General features: G+C 40.9%; 1 protein-coding gene across 2 annotated transcripts in view; it reads left to right on the top strand.

The window, feature by feature from the left end:
- XRN2 (5'-3' exoribonuclease 2) overlaps positions 1-20,133 on the top strand; it is a 65,004-nt gene that overhangs the window by 43,676 nt on the left and 1,195 nt on the right. Inside the window, exons 22-29 of one of the 2 annotated variants that reach the window (XM_079983496.1) lie at positions 19-116; positions 202-281; positions 1,525-1,581; positions 2,752-2,820; positions 3,008-3,142; positions 6,447-6,583; positions 10,799-10,868; positions 15,359-15,503. In XM_079983496.1, coding sequence (XP_079839622.1) covers positions 19-116; positions 202-281; positions 1,525-1,581; positions 2,752-2,820; positions 3,008-3,142; positions 6,447-6,583; positions 10,799-10,868; positions 15,359-15,503 — 791 coding nt within the window. Of the gene's footprint in view, positions 1-18; positions 117-201; positions 282-1,524; positions 1,582-2,751; positions 2,836-3,007; positions 3,143-6,446; positions 6,584-10,798; positions 10,869-15,358; positions 15,504-20,133 lie in introns of those variants that run through there. The other variant, XM_079983497.1, reaches the window with a different exon arrangement.

The raw sequence follows: 20,133 nt of genomic DNA, 5'->3' as shown, positions 1-20,133 counted from the left end.
ACCCCCTTCTTTTTTCAGTCAGAAGAAATAGTCTTGGTGGTGATGTTCTTTTTGTTGGGAAACAGCATCAACTTCATGACTTCATACTCGAACAGTACAAGTCTGGTGAAAAAGAGGTGCGTCAAATTTGTTCTAATGGATATTACACTTAATTCATTCTTGTCTGGCTCATCTGATCAGGATTTTATTATTCCCCAATAGGCAGTAGGCCTTCCCCCTGAACTGTGTCATGGTATTCAAGGAAAATTAGCCAGGAATGACAATCCAGTTCTTCCTGATGAGTAAGTATAACTTACAGCAAGGTTTATTTGCTGATTAAGAATCCCTCCTTGTTCAATGTTCTTCAGACAAAATAAAATTAGTTTGTAGTTTATTTTCCTCCTTCACAATGAAGATCAAAAGCTGCTTAATGCATGCCACTAGTTTTCAGTTATTGAATAGACACGCATAGATGGGTCATGCCCCAATTGAAGATGGTTTGCTAAAGTTTTAAAAAGAAGGAGGGAGATCTGGTAGAGGAAATTGGCTAGAGTGAAGAATAAGAGAATAAAAGGCTAACAGAAAGTAGGAGGGATGGGATTAAAGGCGAGTCTGAAAACACTGAGAAGTGCTATGGACACCAAAGGGATGGTTAACATGAGCTGATGTAAGCATGGCAAAATTTTAAATGTTTTTGGTTTTGAAAATGGACAATTTTGATTAAATTTTGCTATATTGTATTTTATTAGTGCAGTATTGATTATTCAACTTTCTGTACTGTTTGATGACATATTACGTGTGGTCATTTTGAAATGTTAATATGCTTCCCTTCCCATTTCTTTACCATTTTAAAGCATATTGCCTTAGCTTCTTTTAGTCTTCCATTTCAAGCCTTGTTATTTGAGGTTTTTGTCTTAGAAATATTTAGCATGCAAAATACTTGTGCAGCTCTCTTGTCAAGAATTTGATCCCTTCAGTCAGTTAAATGTCATTTGGTATTACTGTATTTTTCGCCCTATAAGACGCACTTTTCCCCCTCCAAAAATGAAGGGGAAATGTGTGTGCATCCTATGGGGCGAATGCAGGCTCCTTGGCTTCAGCGATAGCAACGCGAAGCCTGCGCTCCAGAGGCTTTGTGTTGCTTCCGCTGAAGCCAGGAGAGTCTGCTCTTTGAGGCTGGCGGTGGAGAAAGCAGCGCTTCCCCCATTGCCAGCCCCAGAGGATGGGGGGCAGCGGGAAGGCGTTGCACGTGGGGGAATTCCCCCACCTCCCGCAAAAGCAGGCAAAAGCTGCGCGCTCTTTAATGGGGCTGCACGGCTTCTGCACCCAGAGCTGCGGGGGGGGGGGGAATCATATTTTTTTCCCTTGATTCCCCCCCCCCCCCGAAAACTAGGTGCGTCCTATGGGCCGGTGCGTCCTATAGGGCGAAAAATATGGTAAGTGACCATTGCCTGCTTACATCAGATACATTTTCCATTTTTGTCTACAGCCAAGAGACTTTTTTCTTGTAAATGAATAGTTGTTCCATTTTTCCATATCCATTAGGACATTGCACTCTCCTGTGCCCATGCTGCGTGACCTGACACAGAATTCTGCAATAAGGTAAAATGTGTATGAATGAAGTTACCCAAAATGACTTCCTCTAGGTCATGATGTGAAGTCCCCAATAGCTGAGGTGTTCACCAGTTCCTGGTTGGCTTCTCTTGAGACTAGTGGGATATATGAAAGGGAGAGGGAACCAAATTAATGAAGTTAGACATTTCCTCATTTCTCAGGCTCTTGCTTATGTGGGCTTGAAGGCAACTAAGCTGTTAAATCTTGGAAAATACGAGCCCTTCCTTAGAATGTTGGATCAAATATTTTTTATTCTCAACTGTATTCAGATTATGAATATAACTGCTGGTTTCCCTTTCCTTATTGCAGAGGGATCTACTGACTCCTCCCAGCTGTTATCTTAGCAATAGTGATGGTCTCTGTCTTAATTAACTCCTTTTTCTGAGTCATCCACATAGTGCATGAATAAATGCATCTGACTAGGGCTGAAAAAGAGAGAATTTTGCCTACACAAGTGTTGGGGGACCACATGATTGGCCTTATCAAATAGTGACCAGCCTTTCACAGTCCACATTTGACAGGCCATTATGATGTCAGGTGGAAATGATCCTGCCCCCAAGATGTGCTGGTTGCACTTGGCACCAAATTTAAGACTTCCTCAACCAGATGTTGTTGGACTCCAACTCTCATCAGCCCCAGTCAGTATGACTATTGGTCGGGGATGATGAGAATTTTAATCCAAAGCATCAGGAAGGGTGGGAACCAGGTTGGGGGAGCCTGGCTTAGAGTGTACGCATAATTGCTCCTGTACAGCCCCAGTTTACAATTGGCACTGAATGCAAGTCATATGGGCAGAATCCGAGCTCTCAAGAGGAACCCATCCTGCCTTAAAGCAGTGGATCTTGTATTCAGTGCCAGGTGTAAATGACTGAATGCAACTCTGGGTTGCAAAGGAACAATTCAGAACGCTCTGTAAGTGGCTTTTCCTGTCCTGCCCATGACACCCTGTGATATTCGGTGAGTGACAAGTGGCTGTGGCCATTTCAAAACAGATCTAATCAAGAGGCCTGGTGAGCTCTTATTTCATCTTTGGGCCTGAGTTGCTCTCTACTGATCCTTGCTGTATTCTGAAGAGAGAAAGTAAGTTACCAACTTTGATGTCACATAACAGGCAATGTGTTAATTCTTCATAATTGTTTCAAATATTTTCATTCTTAGTATCAACTTTAAAGACCCACAATTCCAAGAAGACTTTATTTTTAAGGCAGAGGTGTTATCTGGAGCAAAGTAAGTAACCCTTCTGTTTACCCTTACCAGTTCTTCTGAACAACTTGCAGCACTGTAGAATGGGTGAGATTGATTTTGTGGGTGGTCCTATGTCTTGTTTCAGAGAATTGAACTTGATGGCCTTCAGGTCTTCCAACTCTGTGTCTCTAGTGCCTATTAGATTAAACTTCCTTGTCTTATTATTTAGAAAGCCTCCACCAGTTCTGAAGCCAGGTGACTGGGAGAAAACTAACAATGATGGCAGACCTTGGAGGCCACAGCTTGGCTTTAACCGCGACAGGAGGCAGGTTCACTTGGACCAGTCATCATTCAGAACTTTGGGGTAGGCAACTGATTTAACTACTGTTCATCTAATGTTCTTTGTTCATATAGATTTATGCACTCAATTTTAAGTGAGGAAGACATGGAACTGGAACTGAAACCACTCAATAAAACATCCCTGGTTTTGGCACAGAAATTGATTTGGTTGTTCTGCATGATGACATCTGTCAGAAGAGAGTCAGGGAAAATGTGTCCCTGTTAATTCTCCTCAACCTCTCAACAGCTTTCAATACCATCAACCATGGTATTCTTCTGGAGTGGCTGTCTGAGTTACGGGTGGGTGGCACTGCTTTGCGGTGGTTCCGATCCTACTTGGATGGTAGTTTCCAGAGGGTGATTCTTTGGCCCTGTGGAGCCTTCAGTGTGGGGTTCCACAAGGTTCAATTTTATCCCCTATAAGTGATGTGAGGTGAGAATATTCTCTGCTAGAAAATTCTCTGGAAAATATTCTCCACAAACTGTAAATTCTAATGTAAGAACCAGTTTTACAACCCACATTTTTAAAAATCTAGTAAATAATAAGTCAAGTTGTGATATTGCCAGTGTAAGTAATGAATAATGATTGTTTTTGATCCAGTTACATTACTGGGGATTGTGTTATTCACCATTGGCAGTTCTGAAATGTGAGCGACAGAAAACATTTTTGGGGTTTTTGGGGTTTTTTGTTTTAAAAATGCTATTCATTTAATTTGATGAACATTTGAATTCATATGTGTTTCAAACTATATGTAATAGCCTTTTTTCCTATTTTGGTGTGACCTTATTCTTAGCAGTTCTATACCCCTGGCCATACATTGTGATTTTTTTACAGAAAGTAGCTTTAATGCTTTATACACTTAAAGTACCTAGGCCTATACAATTATATGAAACAGCATGTGAGGTGGCCTTGATTTAAACAGCTGGCGTTTCTATATTTTTACTTAGTGCCAGTAACTAGTTTTCTGCAGTCCTCTGATTGTCAGTTCCCCTTTACCAAATCAAAGAATGTGAATTCACTGCATTGCCCCATTGAATAAAAGTATCTGTACGGTTTTTAGTTGCCATCTGAACAAGTTTACTCATGAATAAACATGTATATTAACTAATTATATCATTTTCAATGCATTAAAATGAATATTCTCCTATTTTAAATGAAAATTCTCTAATATTCTCATTAATCGAGAATATTCTCCAAATGATTATTCTTGAGAATTTAACATCTCTATCCACTATGCTATTTAACATTACTTGAAATTGCTGAGTGGGGTTATCCGGAGGTTTGGAATACGCTTTATGCTGATGACACACAGCTCTACTTCTCCTTTACATCTGCAATGGGGCAGTGGATGTGCTGGACTGCTGCTTGCATCAGTTATGAACTGGCTGAGAGCCAACAAACTGAAGCTCAATGCAGATATGACTGAGGTCCTGTGAGTGGGCAGTTCCTCAGACCAGGTGGCTGGGAGGTGGCCTGCTCTTGATGGGGTTACACTCCTCTGGAGGCTCAGGTGGCATCTGGTGAAGTCTGCCTTCCATCAGCTTTGGCTGGTGGCCCAGTTTGGCCCCTATCTGGACAGGGATAGGCCAGCTGCTGTTGTCTGCACTCTGGTAACCTCTAGGTTAGATTACTGCAGAGGGCTGCCTCTGAAGACAGTTTGTAAACCAAGCTGCTCAGCAGGGCAAGATGGTTTGTACGTATTACACTGACCTTTGGCCTGTCTGCACTGGCTATCAGTTAGTTTCCAGGCCCAATTCAAAGTGCTAGTTTTGTCCTATAAAGCCTTAAAACGGCTCAGGACCACAGTACCTCAAGGACCACCTTTCTCCATATGAAGTAATTTAACATTATTCTGAGATCATCACCTGAGGCCTTTCTTTGTGTGCCTCCTCCATGAGAGGTCTGGAGGGTGGCAGCAGGCCTTCTCTGCAGGGGCTCCCTGCTTTGTGGAATGCTCTCCCCAGGGAAGTTTGCCTGGTGCCTTCATTATACACCTTTAGGCACCAGGCGAAAACGTTCCTTTTCAGTCAGGCCTTTGGCTGATTAACATCTGATACCCTTTTAAACATGTTTGTGGGGGAGAGAAGGGGGGGTTATTGGTTTGTTATGTTCTTTTTGTTTTTATTATGTATTTTGAATTTTTTACCTTGTATTTTTGTGTTGTGAACCCCTCTGAGATCTATAGATGAAGGGCAACATACAAATGTCATAAACAACAACAATAATAAACTGAACCAGGCATATGTTAAGTGTTGAGTAGATTAAAGTTAAATGCAACATTCTTCTTATTTTAATCAGATTAAGGGAATTGCTAATGATAGCAATTAAATGTCTTGTTTCCAGATGGGGAAGTTCTGTGAACTTCTGAAAGACTGTTGATATTTGTATTATCTTGGAACAAATTGTGTCCTTCCATGTCAAGTGATTAGGGGACTTTTTAATGCCTACCAAACTTTAGAACCACAGTGGCTGATGTCTGAGCATCCCAAAGCAATCCCTGATCTGCACTGTTAGGAGAAGCCAAGGGGAGAAAAAACCCCAGCTTTCTGAGGAATCTGGTTCAGTTGTCCAGTTGTGATCATAATTGAATAAATCACCTAAGAGACACCACTTTTTAAAATGTTACAATTCTGTTTTTCCGTAAGTTGGGCCAATGGAAGAGAGAGTGAGAACTGTTTCAGATGTTAATGCTACTGGGCCGTTGTTATGTGCGTTCTGCTTGACAGTGGTGAGCTCCCGTTGCTCTGTCCCAGCTTCTGCCAACCTAGCAGTTCGAAAGCACACCAGTGCAAGTAGAAAATTGGTACCACTGCAGCAGGAAGATAAATGCTGTTTCCATGTGCTCTTGCTTCCATCACAGTGTCCCGTTGCGCCAGAAGCGGTTTAATCCTGCTGGCCACATGACCTAGAAAGCTGTCTATGGACAAAGGCTGGCTCCCTTGGTCTGAAAGTGAGATGAGTGCCACACCCCATAGCCATCTTTGACTGAACTTAACTATCCAGGGGTCCTTTACCTTTATCTTTTTTTACATTTACCTAACTTAAATGCTCTTTCTGACTGTTTCTGGAGAAGAAAGAATTGAAGAAATCAGTCAGTGTATGTACAGATGCCCTGGGCACACAACTCTTGCTTTGTACAGCGGTGGATGTGCCTAACGTCGGCTGTGTATCCCATCATTCATAGAAGATTTGCCGACCTATTAATGTCTCGCCTTGCCTAGAGTTGAAGGAATTTACCATTGTTCAGGTGTGAAATGTAACACTGTTGCCACGTGTGTAATGCCTTTTTCCATGGATACCTTCATTTCTCTTCCCTTCCGTATTACAGTCATGCAATGTCAAGAAACAGAGGACATTCTGGAAGTGGAGTTTACAGCAATATTGCTCCCCCTGGAGCTTACAATCAGGGAAATACTTACAGACCACTGCTGGGAAGACCACAACAGATTCCAAAATTGCTTTCAAGTAAGTTTTTCCCCCTTTCTATTTTAATTTTTAAAAATGGAACTCAAGGTTCTATTTAATCATTTGGCCAGTTGGAAGCATATGATACTTGGTTTGCTATTGCCATCTAGTACTTATGTTTAAGTTAACCTTCCTGTTACTGAAACTTCACAGTCCTACATCATTGCTGCTGGGCCTTCACAATTGTACATCTTTTTATCATTGTTTGAACATGTCCTCACAGTACAAGTTGAGAAATGGTGTAGTGAGTGGCTAAGAGGATGATTCAGGAATTCCTCAGTACAGATTTTATAAGAAGAACAAACCCACTTGTAGCCTTAGGAATGACACACTCTCCCTTTCTCAGGCCCTCCCCTCTGGAAAGCAAGGCTGGTAGTCATACAAGCCTACTTTAGGGTGCTGTTATGGGGTGTCTAAAGCATTATACAGTGGTACCTCGGGTTACAAACACCTTGGGTTACAGACACTTCGGGTTACAGACTCTGCTAACCTGGAAGTAGTACCTCGGGTTAAGAACTTTGCCCTAGGATGAGAACAGAAATAGCACAGCAGCGGGAAGCCCCATTAGCTAAAGTGGTACCTCAGGTTAAGAACAGTTTCAGGTTAAGAATGGACCTCTAGAACGAATTAAGTTCGTAACCAGAGGTACCACTGTAAATGCCTTTTCTTACTCATGAAAACTTGGGAAAATACAAAAAATGTCTAGGAGTTTGAGTTTGGTTGCTCTATTTAGGTAGTTTTTAAAAATAACAAGACAGGTGCCTTAATTTATGTAGGAAATTTAATAAATATAAATTCACTTCTGCATTGCAGGAAAAATGTTTTTGAATGATATTACAATGATATCAAACCTCAGTAATAAATACAAAAACGACTAAAACCAGCTGACTGGTAGTAGAGGAAAAAGAAAGGGGAGATTTTGTCCAGTGTTTATGGTCTTGTATTTATACCCAGTTTTGAAGATGATTTCTGAATTTGAGCTTCTGGTCTTCCGCAACCAGGGTCAGCAACAGAAAGGCCCTGCTAAAGGGAGATGAGGAGAAATCATTCAATTTTGTGGCCTGCTCCTGACCACTCGACCATAGTTTTACATACTAGTAGGTCTGCCAGGACTCCAGGATTTCTAGCAATGTGGTTGGTTAGCACTTGTATAAGTATCATTATGTGTTCATGTATCATTGCGCTTGGTAGGAGTGTTGGTCTGAGAAATAAGGGTGAAGATATTTGTCAGTATATTGGTTTGTCAAGATCTTACTCCATCTGTGTGATAAAATTATTCAAATCCACTTCACTTTTGTTTCCTTAAATCTCATCATATTCTAAGAACATTAACTTGTGAACTTAGCATACTAAGCTTTTTATTTTCCAGGACATCTTTTTGTAAGTGAATGAAAATTAGAGTATAGCAGGGTAATACAGTCAATCCAATCTAAGCTCTCTCAGAGCTAGCTGTGGGGGTTAGTGGTGTTCCCTGATTTCACATTGATGTGCCAATTTTCAGCTGATGAATAATTGTATGCTGATAGCTTGCAGGAGTCAAGTGGAGTCTGCTAGTACTATGCGAATACAGGCTTGGATTTTGCTGCCAGAGTGTCTGCTTTTATTATTTTCATTTCAGTCAGTAAACTTGTCAATTAGCTGACTTTCCACTAATCAAAAAGGGAAAAAAAGGGGGGGGGAGCATTTTCCAATCAGTAAACATGAAGTCTTGGCTTTGATTGCCATGCTGATTACATAAGTTATCACTTCAGTTGCTACTGGAGAGGGCAACTTAAATCGTTGCATCGGTTCTAGGAATTGCTTGCATTTTCCAGACCAATGAAATATTAACTGTCATTTCTCTCATTTTCTGTACCTTTTTGAAATGTCAACCTCTTGTTTTTATGTTTCCTCACTTACCTATTTTCTTACATTGCCATGATGAAAGGTAGAAACTTGGCATTGCAACTCTTTCTGTTACGGTATTTAGGTGTGTGCTGTGTACCTTGAGTAAGAAGAACTATTTTCAGTGTTGTCTCTTTGTGTGGAATTCTGCTGTTTATACAGATATTTGGATAACAGTGTCAGCGCTGTTAGAGAAGTGTCCAAACCAGTAGTTTTTGAGCTAACTGCTCTTAGCAATTATGAAAGCAGATATCAGAATGCATCCAGATTATTATTTACTCTCATTTAGCACTTCACTTCTATGTTATTCTTTTTGAAATCCTGAGTTTTATCCTCTTTTTGTGAGTGAGGCAGAGGTGGTGGGGGATAATGGAATGGAGAGGGGCTAGAATGCTTCTTCTCCCTTGACCCTTCAAAAATACCATCCCAGCACTGCCCATTGGACTAGGAGATGAAGTGAGCTGGGTCCCTGCACATGTAGTATGCTTTTTGCTAGTTTTCCAGAAATGTAATAAAGATATGTGAAATGGTTTTGTATAGGAAAGGTTGCCAGATCCTTTATAAACCATTTAAGTTGTATATTTCTCAGAACCGGCTGACTGTTCAATATTAAGATAATTTAATAAGTCTTGATACGGACTTGAATTTAATACGTACATCTCACATGAATATTTGAGTTTTTTAAGATTAAACTACCATTACAATAGCAGTTGCTTCCTAAAGTAAATCCAAGATTTGTACTGTCTTAGTTTCATTAATTTATGATGGTGCTGTCTTACATTGTTAGTGCATAAGGAACCTCAAACCTTAAGGGCTTCAAATCCTGGCCACAAATGTATTTATATGTTGAGGTTGGTATAGGGATGTCCCTAATTTTGCCTGACCAGTTAGGAACATAGTGCAAAAAGCTTTGTTCATTGGCCTCTATGAATTACTCTGCTCCAACAGCAGCCAAAGCAGGAATTGCCAGTGTTGAAAATTAGGCTGGATTTCCACCAGCAAAGTTACATTGGTGTCAATCAGACATGCCTGCACTGTACACGGTTTATTCAGCTGCTACCATAAAAGGTTTTTGTTCAGGTCAGACCATTAAAGTATAAGCCATCCAGTCTGAATGTGCCTGGAGAGGGGCTCAGGTTTCCTTCCAGCCATGCCTTTTTTAATGCTCGGATTCACAAAGGCAGTGTGGCGTCCCAGTAAATTATTGCTAGCCCCTGGTGTTCTTGAATATTAACCCATTATCAGGGACATTACTGTCCTCTCATAGTAAATCCATTGGACAACTTCTGAATCCAGCTGTTATAATTGGTGGCACTTAAACATCATTGAGGATAATCAAAGATATCACTGAAACTGAAGCTTTTGATTGATAAATGATGTAAGTGTTTTGAACTCACCAGGGATCTATTGATTAGATATTTCTTTCATTCTGTTTACTGGTCCATTTATTTAAAAGAACAGAAGCCATTTAATTGCATGGCTTGTTAAATGATGATGTTGCTGGTACATCTTTGTAGTATGTTGTACTTTTGAGCTAAGAAAAGACGTAAGTGGGTGGTCTTTTAGTAGCATCTGATGGTTGCAGTTCCTGGTGTCCTTAGCCACAGTTCACCTAGTGTGTAGCTTTCTAATACAGATTATACTAAAAGTACTTAGTTTCTCAGATTTATAGCCGCCTCATCTGGAAAGCTTGGTGATGGGTAACAAACATGCCTGGAAGTTGGCCTTTCTTGCTATCTTCTGAGTAAAAAGAATGAGATTGCCAATCAATTAATGATTTGGTTTATTTCCATGGGGGCAAATTTTAATTGATGGGGCTGCAGTCGTTGGGCTTTGGGAGGGAAGGGTTTAAAAAGATAATATATTAAAGTGGTCTTTCTAAGAATGAGTGGTTGTTTTTGTTTTGCAATTGAAAGTTATTTCACATTTCTCCATGTCACAGAAGGCCACCTGAGATTTTAATAATATTACTGGAGTTAAATTTAACTGGCAATATGCCTTTTAACTGATCAGTGACAACAATAAAGAGGTTAATTCTCCCCTCACAGCTGCCATGCCAAAGTGTGTTTCAATAGAATTTTTGAAATTAAGCCATTCTTACACATCATATGAGGGGCAGCTTGCTTTCTCCCTTTACCAAAATTTTTGCTAAATACTAACTTTTTGTCACTGTGTTCTTCGTAATTCTTAAAATTAAACGTTCTAGAATTCTTATCTGTGTAAGGATTTAAAACTACTTGTTTTTGTAATAAGTCTTAAAATACACCTATTTGTGGTTCACTGTGATATGTTACATCTGTGTTTATATTTTATTTTGCTTTAATTTCACAGATATTGGTCCCCAAGACTCATGGCAAGGTCCTACACCTCTCTTTCAGCACCCACCACAAAGATTTGACAGGTATTTGTTAAAAATTTCCTTTTAATTATATATGTTAGTGTCTCAATGGAAACCAACTCCTAGAATTTCTATAACTGTTATTTTTGTTATAAAGATCTCTCTAAATATCTCTCTAAACCCATCTTTGGATGGTTTCTGTAAGACCTTTCCTTTAATAATCAGAAACTTCAAAATTAACTTTGCTGTTGATGCTTCTGCGGTAGCATTCTTGGTTCTTTGGCCTCTCTCTCTTTGAAGCACTATGAATTTCAACACAGACAGCTTAAAATTGCATTAGGTTTTGGACAGGCTAAACAAATTTCTTTTTAGGAGAGTCGTGGAGCTTAATGAGGCATAACTAATGGTGGTCCACTTTTATCATCACTGTGCAGGAACCACAGCATTAGTACAGACCAGCCATTGATTCTTGCTACAAACCTCTTGAAGTCCTAATCAGCTTCTTTGGTGCAGCTTTTTCAGGCCTGACAAGTCTATTGTAGGCCAGTGTCACTGTAGGTCAGTAGTTATTAGTTGCCACTGAAAACAGTTTCTTTAACTACTTAAGACTGAACTGAATTAAATGCAGGAGGGACTCTGAGGAGGATTAAGGAATCTGCAGTCCAATAAGTACCATGGAACAGAGAGAATGTGACATGGTTTGATAATAAGGGATGTTTTATATGTGTTTCCCTTCATTGAGAAGCTGATTGTATGCCCTTAAAACCAGATATCCTGGGGTTTGGAAAGTGTATCTGTGAATAATTCTGTTATATCTGTAGAGCAAAATAAGATAATACAAACAAAATAGTTGCTAAATTGAGCATATGTTTTCTTTGTATGTATTGTTCCTTGCTATAAGAGAACACCTAATAACAAAAAGTTGAGTAAATTGCCTTCTAATTTTGCTATCACAGTTCCAAGAGTATGTGGGAATTCTGATTTGAGGGGAATTCTGATTATTTAACTTGAAGTGCTTTACTTTCCTTATATTTGTAGGCCATTTTTTTAAAAAAAGAGTTCAAGAACATTGTGACTTGTCTCTTTATAGTCATAATCAAGAATACTCATTAATTGAGCTTTCATCGATTTTTGTACTGCTATTAAATTAAATCAGTTAAATCATAAGTACAGCATAGTATGCTATGCTTTCATTATGACACCCCTCCCCCCTGTCAAGAGTAAATAAACCTTTCTGAGCCCCCCTGAATTTAACTGAGACCAAAAGCAAGCAGTTTGCTTAGCTGTAGTCGTTCTTGTTCCAAGTTGAATGGGAAGGCAGGTCAGATTTTTTAAAAGAAGATTACACATTTAAGATTCCTGCAATATTTTACAAAAAGGCTAGAGTGCTGCCTTCTCTCCCACCCCTGGCACTTGCCCAGTTAATCTCGGTGGGCAGTTAATGTCTGCAACCTGTGTCGGTATTCTGGTCTGCTTTTCAGTTAAGATGGGCTCACCACAATGGCGAGGTCAAGGAGGGCTATATCATTCATTTTGGAGAAGCCTCCACCCCGCCTTTAAGAACCATTTATGTGAATGTGGTATTCTCAAAGGCCCACCTGCTTGCTATATCATGAACTTGATCGGCTCCCTGAAACAATTTTATCTCACTGTGGCAGACCTATCAAAGTTTAATCAAGATGGGCTAGAAGATACATCCACTGTTTCACTTGTTAGAAGGAGGAAATAATTCTCAAATGTCACAACAGCTGGGCCCATTTCAGATATTTTATTTCATTATAGGACCTGACTACCTGTGAGGTTGTATGATGAAATACATTTCTACCCCCCACCCCTGAGATGCTGTCTGAGACTAAGAATGCAAAAGTTTGATTTTTCTTTGTATTATCAATTTCACACAATGCTGTGTTGGTATCAGGTGACCTGGACGGCATGTTCAGAAGGTACATGCTGTAGCAACCTTGCTGAAGTTAAATAGGTCTGAGTCTGGTCAATAACGGGGGGGGGGGGGGGCTGCCTGAGAATCTCATATATTCTGCCTTGAGTTCCATGATGGAATAAAGGTTGGGGTATAAATAGACATTGGTGGTTCTTTGTTTCAGGCAAAGTAATTTGCATGAACAGATCCCTGTCTGTAAGATAGGATTTCAGCTTTTCAACTTCTGATTTACTTGCTAGGTTAATTTTGAAAGTTGAAGCTTTTCATGGCTTAATCTTGCATCTGTGAGAATTAGGTATTGGGTTCAAGCGCCATTTTGCTTTGTTTTCAAGTGCTTGAAAATATCTACTTGGCTGCTGCTGGAAGCAGAATTTGGGGCTAGGGGGATCTTTTTTTAATCCAGTAGGGCAGTTGTTCCATTCTTATAGAATGTTGCAGAAAAACATTTTTTTATCTTTCATGGACCAGAAAAACCACACATATAGCCAGGTTCATCTCAGAGTATAAGCCATTTCATAGTGGACAACCAGGAATCCCTGACTTCTCACCACATTAGTGACTTATGAAGAGTGCTGGTTGTCAAAAGTAGTGCTCTGCTATCCTCTGCTAAGTGGCAACCCAAGGAGAAGAAGGGCCCTATTATTTTACTGGTGGATATTGGTGCAGGAGGGATGCAGGTGGCGCTGTGGGTTAAACCACAGAGCCTAGGGCTTGCTGATCAGAAGGTCAGTGGTTTGAATCCCCGTGATGGGGTGAGCTCCTGTTGCTCGGTCCCAGCTCCTGCCAACCTAGCAGTTCGAAAGCACGTCAAAGTGCAAGTAGATAAATAGGTACCGCTCCGGCGGGAAGGTAAAAAGTGTTTCTGTGCGCTGCTCTGGTTCGCCAGAAGCGTCTTAGTCATGCTGGCCACATGACCCGGAAGCTGTACGCCGGCTCCCTCAGCCAATAAAGTGAGATCGAGTGCCGCAACCCCAGAGTTGGTCATCACTAGACCTAATGGTCAGGGGTCCCTTTACCTTTACCTTTATTGGTGCAGGGGTGTCAACTTGAATAAAATATTGTGGGGGCCCAGGAAAGCCCCACCCCACAAAATTGATCACATGACACAGTGCTCACACACTATTTGAATGGGAATGCCCATCAACTTTGCGGGGACCTGGCCACCTCAAATATTTTATTGTGGGAGCCAAAGCTCCTACAACCCCTAGGAATTGACTTCTATGTATTGGTGGGAGGCTGGAGTTACTGAATAGCCTTCCATTCACATAGACTTCCTACCTTGGTAGGAGGTAGCAGCCATGAAAGCAGCAGTTTCAATAGATGTTTGCTGGTGCTTAAGCGAAGCAAGTCTAAAATTCTGTTGGATTTGCAGAACAAGAAAAGTGCATCTTTAAATCCTAGCCTACTAGCTTTGGTAGAGTTCCACTAGGAACTCTTGAGAAATGTTAACTCTGGCTTATACAACAACACTAGGCACTTGATGACTGTTGCTCAAAGTACATGAAATGGTATTTCCAGTACTTTCCCCAAGATATTGATCATGTAACTAGCCAGATGATACCTTTTAGCTACTTTATATTATTTGGTCCTGCTAATGATACATCATTTTGCTCAAATGTATCTGTTTTCAAATGGATTTTAAATTTTTAGTTAAGACAGAGGAAATCCTGTGGGTGACAGAGCTTAGGTCTTAACTATAACTAAAACAAACTACATTTTCCTGTATATGTGTATATGACCTCTTGCTATATACTGGTACAGTTAAAACAGTACTTGTTGGTAATTTGGGATGGCATTCTTGGTGATAATAAGACATTGCATTTGTGTTCCCATATAAACAGTATGCCAAATGTTAGTTGGTCCATGCCAATTAGTGCTTACGTTGCTAGGTCACTGTGGTCAATTGAAAATGGCATCAATAGAACTTGAAAAGGTTTCCTCCTGATCAGACCTTCTGACATATTGAGTAGAATAATGGATGGGGGGAGATAACGCTTAAAGCCCTTACCCTGGATTCAAACTACTCTGCAGTAAGAATTCATTTGCAACCTGCAATTAACTAGAAAGAATGGACTCCCAGATTAGCCTGGATGTCCACAAAATAAAGCCTCACTCTGGCGCTTGTTTACTCTTGAGATAATGTTACATTTTGCTGACGTGATTTTTTCCCCCTTTATACTTCAAATCCCTGCACAGAGGCAGGTTGGGGAGGCAGCAATACCAAATGGACCATATTCTTTCAGGACATCTTTAAATCCTGAATCTGAATTTGACAAAGATTTTTAAATACCAAATGGACCATATTCTTTCAGGACATCTTTAAATCCTGAATCTGAATTTGACAAAGATTTTTAAATCCTTAGGTTTGTTCCCAGTGAGCATACGGGAGTGAAAAGACAAACAGAAAGTTTTGTTTTTAGTTTAGTTTTTGTTTAATGTTCCACTACCTGGAAAGAAGCAAAATTGTTGTAATATAACAGTAAGCTTGGTTCTTAAGAGGTGCTTAATATTTCTGTAAATAAGCTGAGGTGTGCCATATCCAACGCCACTTACTATAGCTTTTAGGCAGATGGTAAGAAAACTTGTACATATGATATACATGTTTTTTCTTCAGAAATTCAGGGGCCACTCCGCTTCTTGCATGGAACCGCATGCCTCATTCGCAAGGACAACCGTACCAACAAAATCAGTACCAACGCCTAGGTGGACCAATGAATTACCCACAAAGGCCCAATGATCGGAGGGAAAGGGGAAGACAGGTAACAAAGTGCTGTGTGGTTGTTCTTTGTGATCCTCTAGCAAGCTAGAAGAAAGTGGGGTATAATGTAATCTCAATCCTGAAAGCTAACAGGATGTTCTTTGGCTAAAGAAAAAAATCATATGTATAGTCATTGAATGTATGGGATATATTAAATACAAGCAACTCCCAAGGAGTGTTCCAAGGCACTATGTGTTTAAGTGAAATTGTGTATATTTGAAACATCATTGAAAAAGCCTACAACACACACACACACACGTTCTGCCACCGCCCCTTTTTGTGACGTTTTGGGTCACTTGCAGGTTCTGCGCGATGTGCACATGTATGGTTGCGCACATATCAGACATGCCTAAAACAGTGGCTTCCTGTAAATTAATCATTTAGCAAAGAGTACAGTTTCACAGTAAGGTACTTGAACACCCAGTGAGTTTTTCTGTGGATCTAACTGGTTAAGACTCATTATAATTAATGTTGTCCTGTTAATTTTAATGGGATATAAGGATGAATAATTTTATCTGGACTGTGGCTGATATCTAGACTTGTAACAATTTTCACACATCCTATGCTGAAAATATCTGCCACCACAAAATGTCAAAGGATTGTCATTACCAGAAGAATATGTTTGATGCTAGGGTCCTTTTGCTGCCTCCATGCTCTTTCAGAAGTGGCCACTCCATGATGAAGAGGAACTGGAGCAGCTCCTGCCCTTGCCAGCTAGATATGAGCTTTTTTTTGCCTTTGTGGGACTTAGCTTGCTTCCTTTGGTCATGTAGGGCGGTTTGTCGTGGATGTGCATATGCTCTTTCTGTGATGAGCTTGCATGTGAAGGGCCCTGCTTTTGTCTGGGACTGGGTGGAGGACCTGCTCTCCATGTCTTGCTGGACTATCTCCCATCTTCCTTGACTGTTGGCCATGTTGGCTGGGTCTGGTGGAAGTTAAAGTCCAACAAGAAGGCCACAGGTTCCTCATTCCTTTGAAGAATCTCTGACTTCTTTTATTAGCCATACGTATTTTGCCTAAAATCAAAATGATATTTTTATCTCAAGGCCTGAATTAAATCTTGCTACTAATTTTTCTTTTTTAACATGCAATAAAGAATCCAGTCAATATAAGTAGGACAGTAATACTGAAAGGAAAGGGAGTTCATGATGGCTGGGAGTTTGTTAAGAGGGAGATAGTAAAAGCACAACTTCAGGCAATACCAGTGAGACGGAAACATGGAAGGTGCCTAAAGAAGCCAGGGTGGCTATCTAAAGAACTTTTAACTGAGTTAAGATTAAAAATGGATGTGTACAAAAAATGGAAAAGGGGGGAAACCACCAAAGAGGAATTCAAACAAATAGCCAGCACGTGTAGACACAAAGTCAGAAAAGCTAAAGCACAGAATGATCTCAGGCTTGCTAGAGAGGTTAAAAGCAACAAAAACGGCTTTTATGGGTATGTTTGTAGCAAAAGGAAGAACAAAGAAACAGTGGGGTCACTCAGAGAAGATGGTGAAATGCAAACAGGGGACACAGAAAGGGCTGAACTCCTCAATGCCTTCTTTGCCTCAGTCTTCGCCGATAAAGAAAACAATGCCGACCTGAAGAATTTGGAGCAAATGATTCAGCAAAGGAAACACAGCCCAGAATAACCAAGGAGATAGTACAAGAATACTTGGCTAGTTTAGATGTATTCAAGTCTCCAGGGCCAGATGAGCTGCATCCAAGAGTATTAAAAGAACTGGCAGATGTGATCTCAGAACCACTGGCAGTCATCTTTGAGAATTCCTGGAGAACAGGCGAAGTCCCGGCAGACTGGAGGAGGGCAAATGTTGTCCCTATTTTCAAAAAGGGGAAAAGAGAGGACCCAAATAATTACCGCCCAGTCAGTCTGACATCAATACCAGGGAAGATTCTGGAGCAGATCATTAAGCAAACAGTCTGTGAGCACCTAGAAAGGAATGCTGAGATCACCAATAGTCAGCATGGATTTCTGAAAAATAAATCATGTCAGACTAACCTGATCTCATTTTTTGACAGAATTACAAGCCTGGTAGATGAAGGGAACGCAGTGGATGTAGCCTAGCTTGATTTCATCAAGACATTTGACAAGGCGCCCCATGATATTCTTGTAAAGAAGCTGGTAAAATGCGGTCTTGACTATGCTACCACTCAGTGGATTTGTAACTGGCTGACTGACCGAACCCAAAGGGTGCTCATCAATGGTTCCTCTTCATCCTGGAGAAGAGTGACTAGTGAGGTGCCACAGGGTTCTGTCTCGGGCCTGGTCTTATTCAACATCTTTATCAACGACTTGGATGATGGACTCAAGGGCATCCTGATCAAATTTGCAGATGACACCAAACTGGGAGGGGTGGCTAACACCCCAGAGGACAGGATCACACATCAAAACGAACTTGACAGATTAGAGAACTGGGCCAAAACAAACAAGATGAATTTTAACAGGGAGAAATGTAAAGTATTGCACTTGGGCAAAAAAAATGAGAGGCACAAATACAAGATGGGTGACACCTGGCTTGAGAGCAGTACATGTGAAAAGGATCTAGGAGTCTTGGTTGACCACAAACTTGACATGAGCCAACAGTGTGACGCGGCAGCTAAAACAGCCAATGCAATTCTGGGCTGCATCAATAGGAGTATAGCATCTAGATCAAGGAAGTAATAGTGCCACTGTATTCTGCTCTGGTCAGACCTCACCTGGAGGACTGTGTCCAGTTCTGGGCACCACAGTTCAAGAAGGACACTGACAAACTGGAACGTGTCCAGAGGAGGGCAACCAAAATGGTCAAAGGCCTGGAAACGATGCCTTATGAGGAACGGCTAAGGGAGCTGGGCATGTTTAGCCTGGAGAAGAGGAGGTTAAGGGGTGATATGATAGCCATGTTCAAATATATAAAAGGATGTCACATAGAGGAGGGAGAAAGGTTGTTTTCTGCTGCTCCAGAGAAGCGGACACGGAGCAATGGATCCAAACTACAAGAAAGAAGATTCCACCTAAACATTAGGAAGAACTTCCGGACAGTAAGAGCTGTTTGACAGTGGAATTTGCTGCCAAGGAGTGTGGTGGAGTCTCCTTCTTTGGAGGTCTTTAAGCAGAGGCTTGACAACCATATGTCAGGAGTGCTCTGATGGTGTTTCCTGCTTGGCAGGTGGTTGGACTCGATGGCCCTTGTGGTCTCTTCCAACTCTATGATTCTATGATTCTAAGTAGGCATACAGCATACTAACCAGTTGAAAACTGTGTATATAGGCAAACGATAAGTAAAAACATTAAACTAAACAATGTGGAAATTATTGAGCCACCTTCTGGGACTGATCTTAGCTTTTGAAATAATATAAGAATCAAATTTTAGCCTTACATTCTCTTTCAAGAGTAACTGAATAGTTTTAAACTGGCAGCCAGCCAGAAACAGGTAGCATTCTGAAGAGGGTTCACTTCTCTCTAATGCTAGGATCAGCTATCATTCTGCTTTAAAAACCTGTTTCCTGTGTAATTTTCCCCTGTGGTAGGTCTGCATAGTCCCTTTTTCAAAAATAAATTCTTACCTGGCATAATTTTGGATAATCTGATATCCCTCTTATAAGACTGCACACAATCTGGAAGACAGATCTTGCATTCCAGATCTTGATTCTCTCCCCAGCCCACCCCCTCAAGTTCCCTTGATGCAATGACATTTCACTGCTGGCACCAAAACACAGTAATCCATTGTTATCTCAGGTCTGCACTTGTGCCTTTACTGGGATGATTGCATGAGAGTATAAGTGTTTTCGCAATTCTTACCTTAAACACCTGATACTGAAAGCTCTATTGAAATTGCATCAAACTGTTGATAAGCTGTCCTGAGCATTTGGTGGATGCTTCTTACCCCAGTTGCGAGGGGGGTGGAGCTGTCCAAACACTCACACAACCATCACCTGGATGTACATCCTGTTCCTGTTCAAAAGCCATTCATCAGGGAAGGCTACAGTGGTGCCTCGCAAGACGAAAATAATCCGTTCTGCGAGTCTCTTCGTCTAGCGGTTTTTTCGTCTTGCGAAGCATCCCTATTAGCAGATTAGCGCTATTAGCGGCTTAGCGGCTATTAGCGGCTAAGCGGCTATTAGCGGCTTACTAAAAGGGGGGGAAAGGGGAAAAACTCGCAAGACGTTTTCGTCTTGCAAAGCAAGCACATAGGGAAATTCGTCTTGCGAAGCGCCTCGAAAAACGGAAAACCCTTTCGTCTAGCGGGTTTTTCGTCTTGCGAGGCATTCGTCTTGCGGGGCACCACTGTATTGAAAATGAAAAACTGAGGTTCTCCACATCTGGACATGTCTCACAGTTGCAAATAAAAAGTGCATCATGCTAGCCACTTCTAGTTACCAGAACAGCTGAAAATGTGTTTCTGGTTGGCATTAGCAGTTGCTGCAAGCTATGGGGGTGGAGTGAAGAATGCAGAGTTTTTTGTAAGGCACTTTGCAAGTTGCAAATGTTAGGATTGGTTGCTGATTATTACTTTGATCTTTTGTCTTTCAAAAGAGAGCCTAAATAGGACCCCAGAATTGGATTCAGGTTTGGGTTTCATTTGTAAAATTTCCCCCAAAATATACGTGCCATACTCAAGGACAGCATTAGATTCCTTTTTGTCTCTA

The sequence above is a fragment of the Podarcis cretensis genome, assembly GCF_951804945.1.
Source record: "Podarcis cretensis genome assembly, chromosome: 7".
Taxonomy (NCBI): Eukaryota; Metazoa; Chordata; class Lepidosauria; order Squamata; family Lacertidae; genus Podarcis; species Podarcis cretensis.
Note: the sequence above shows the minus strand (reverse complement) of the source record. Positions and strands in the feature narration are given on the sequence as shown.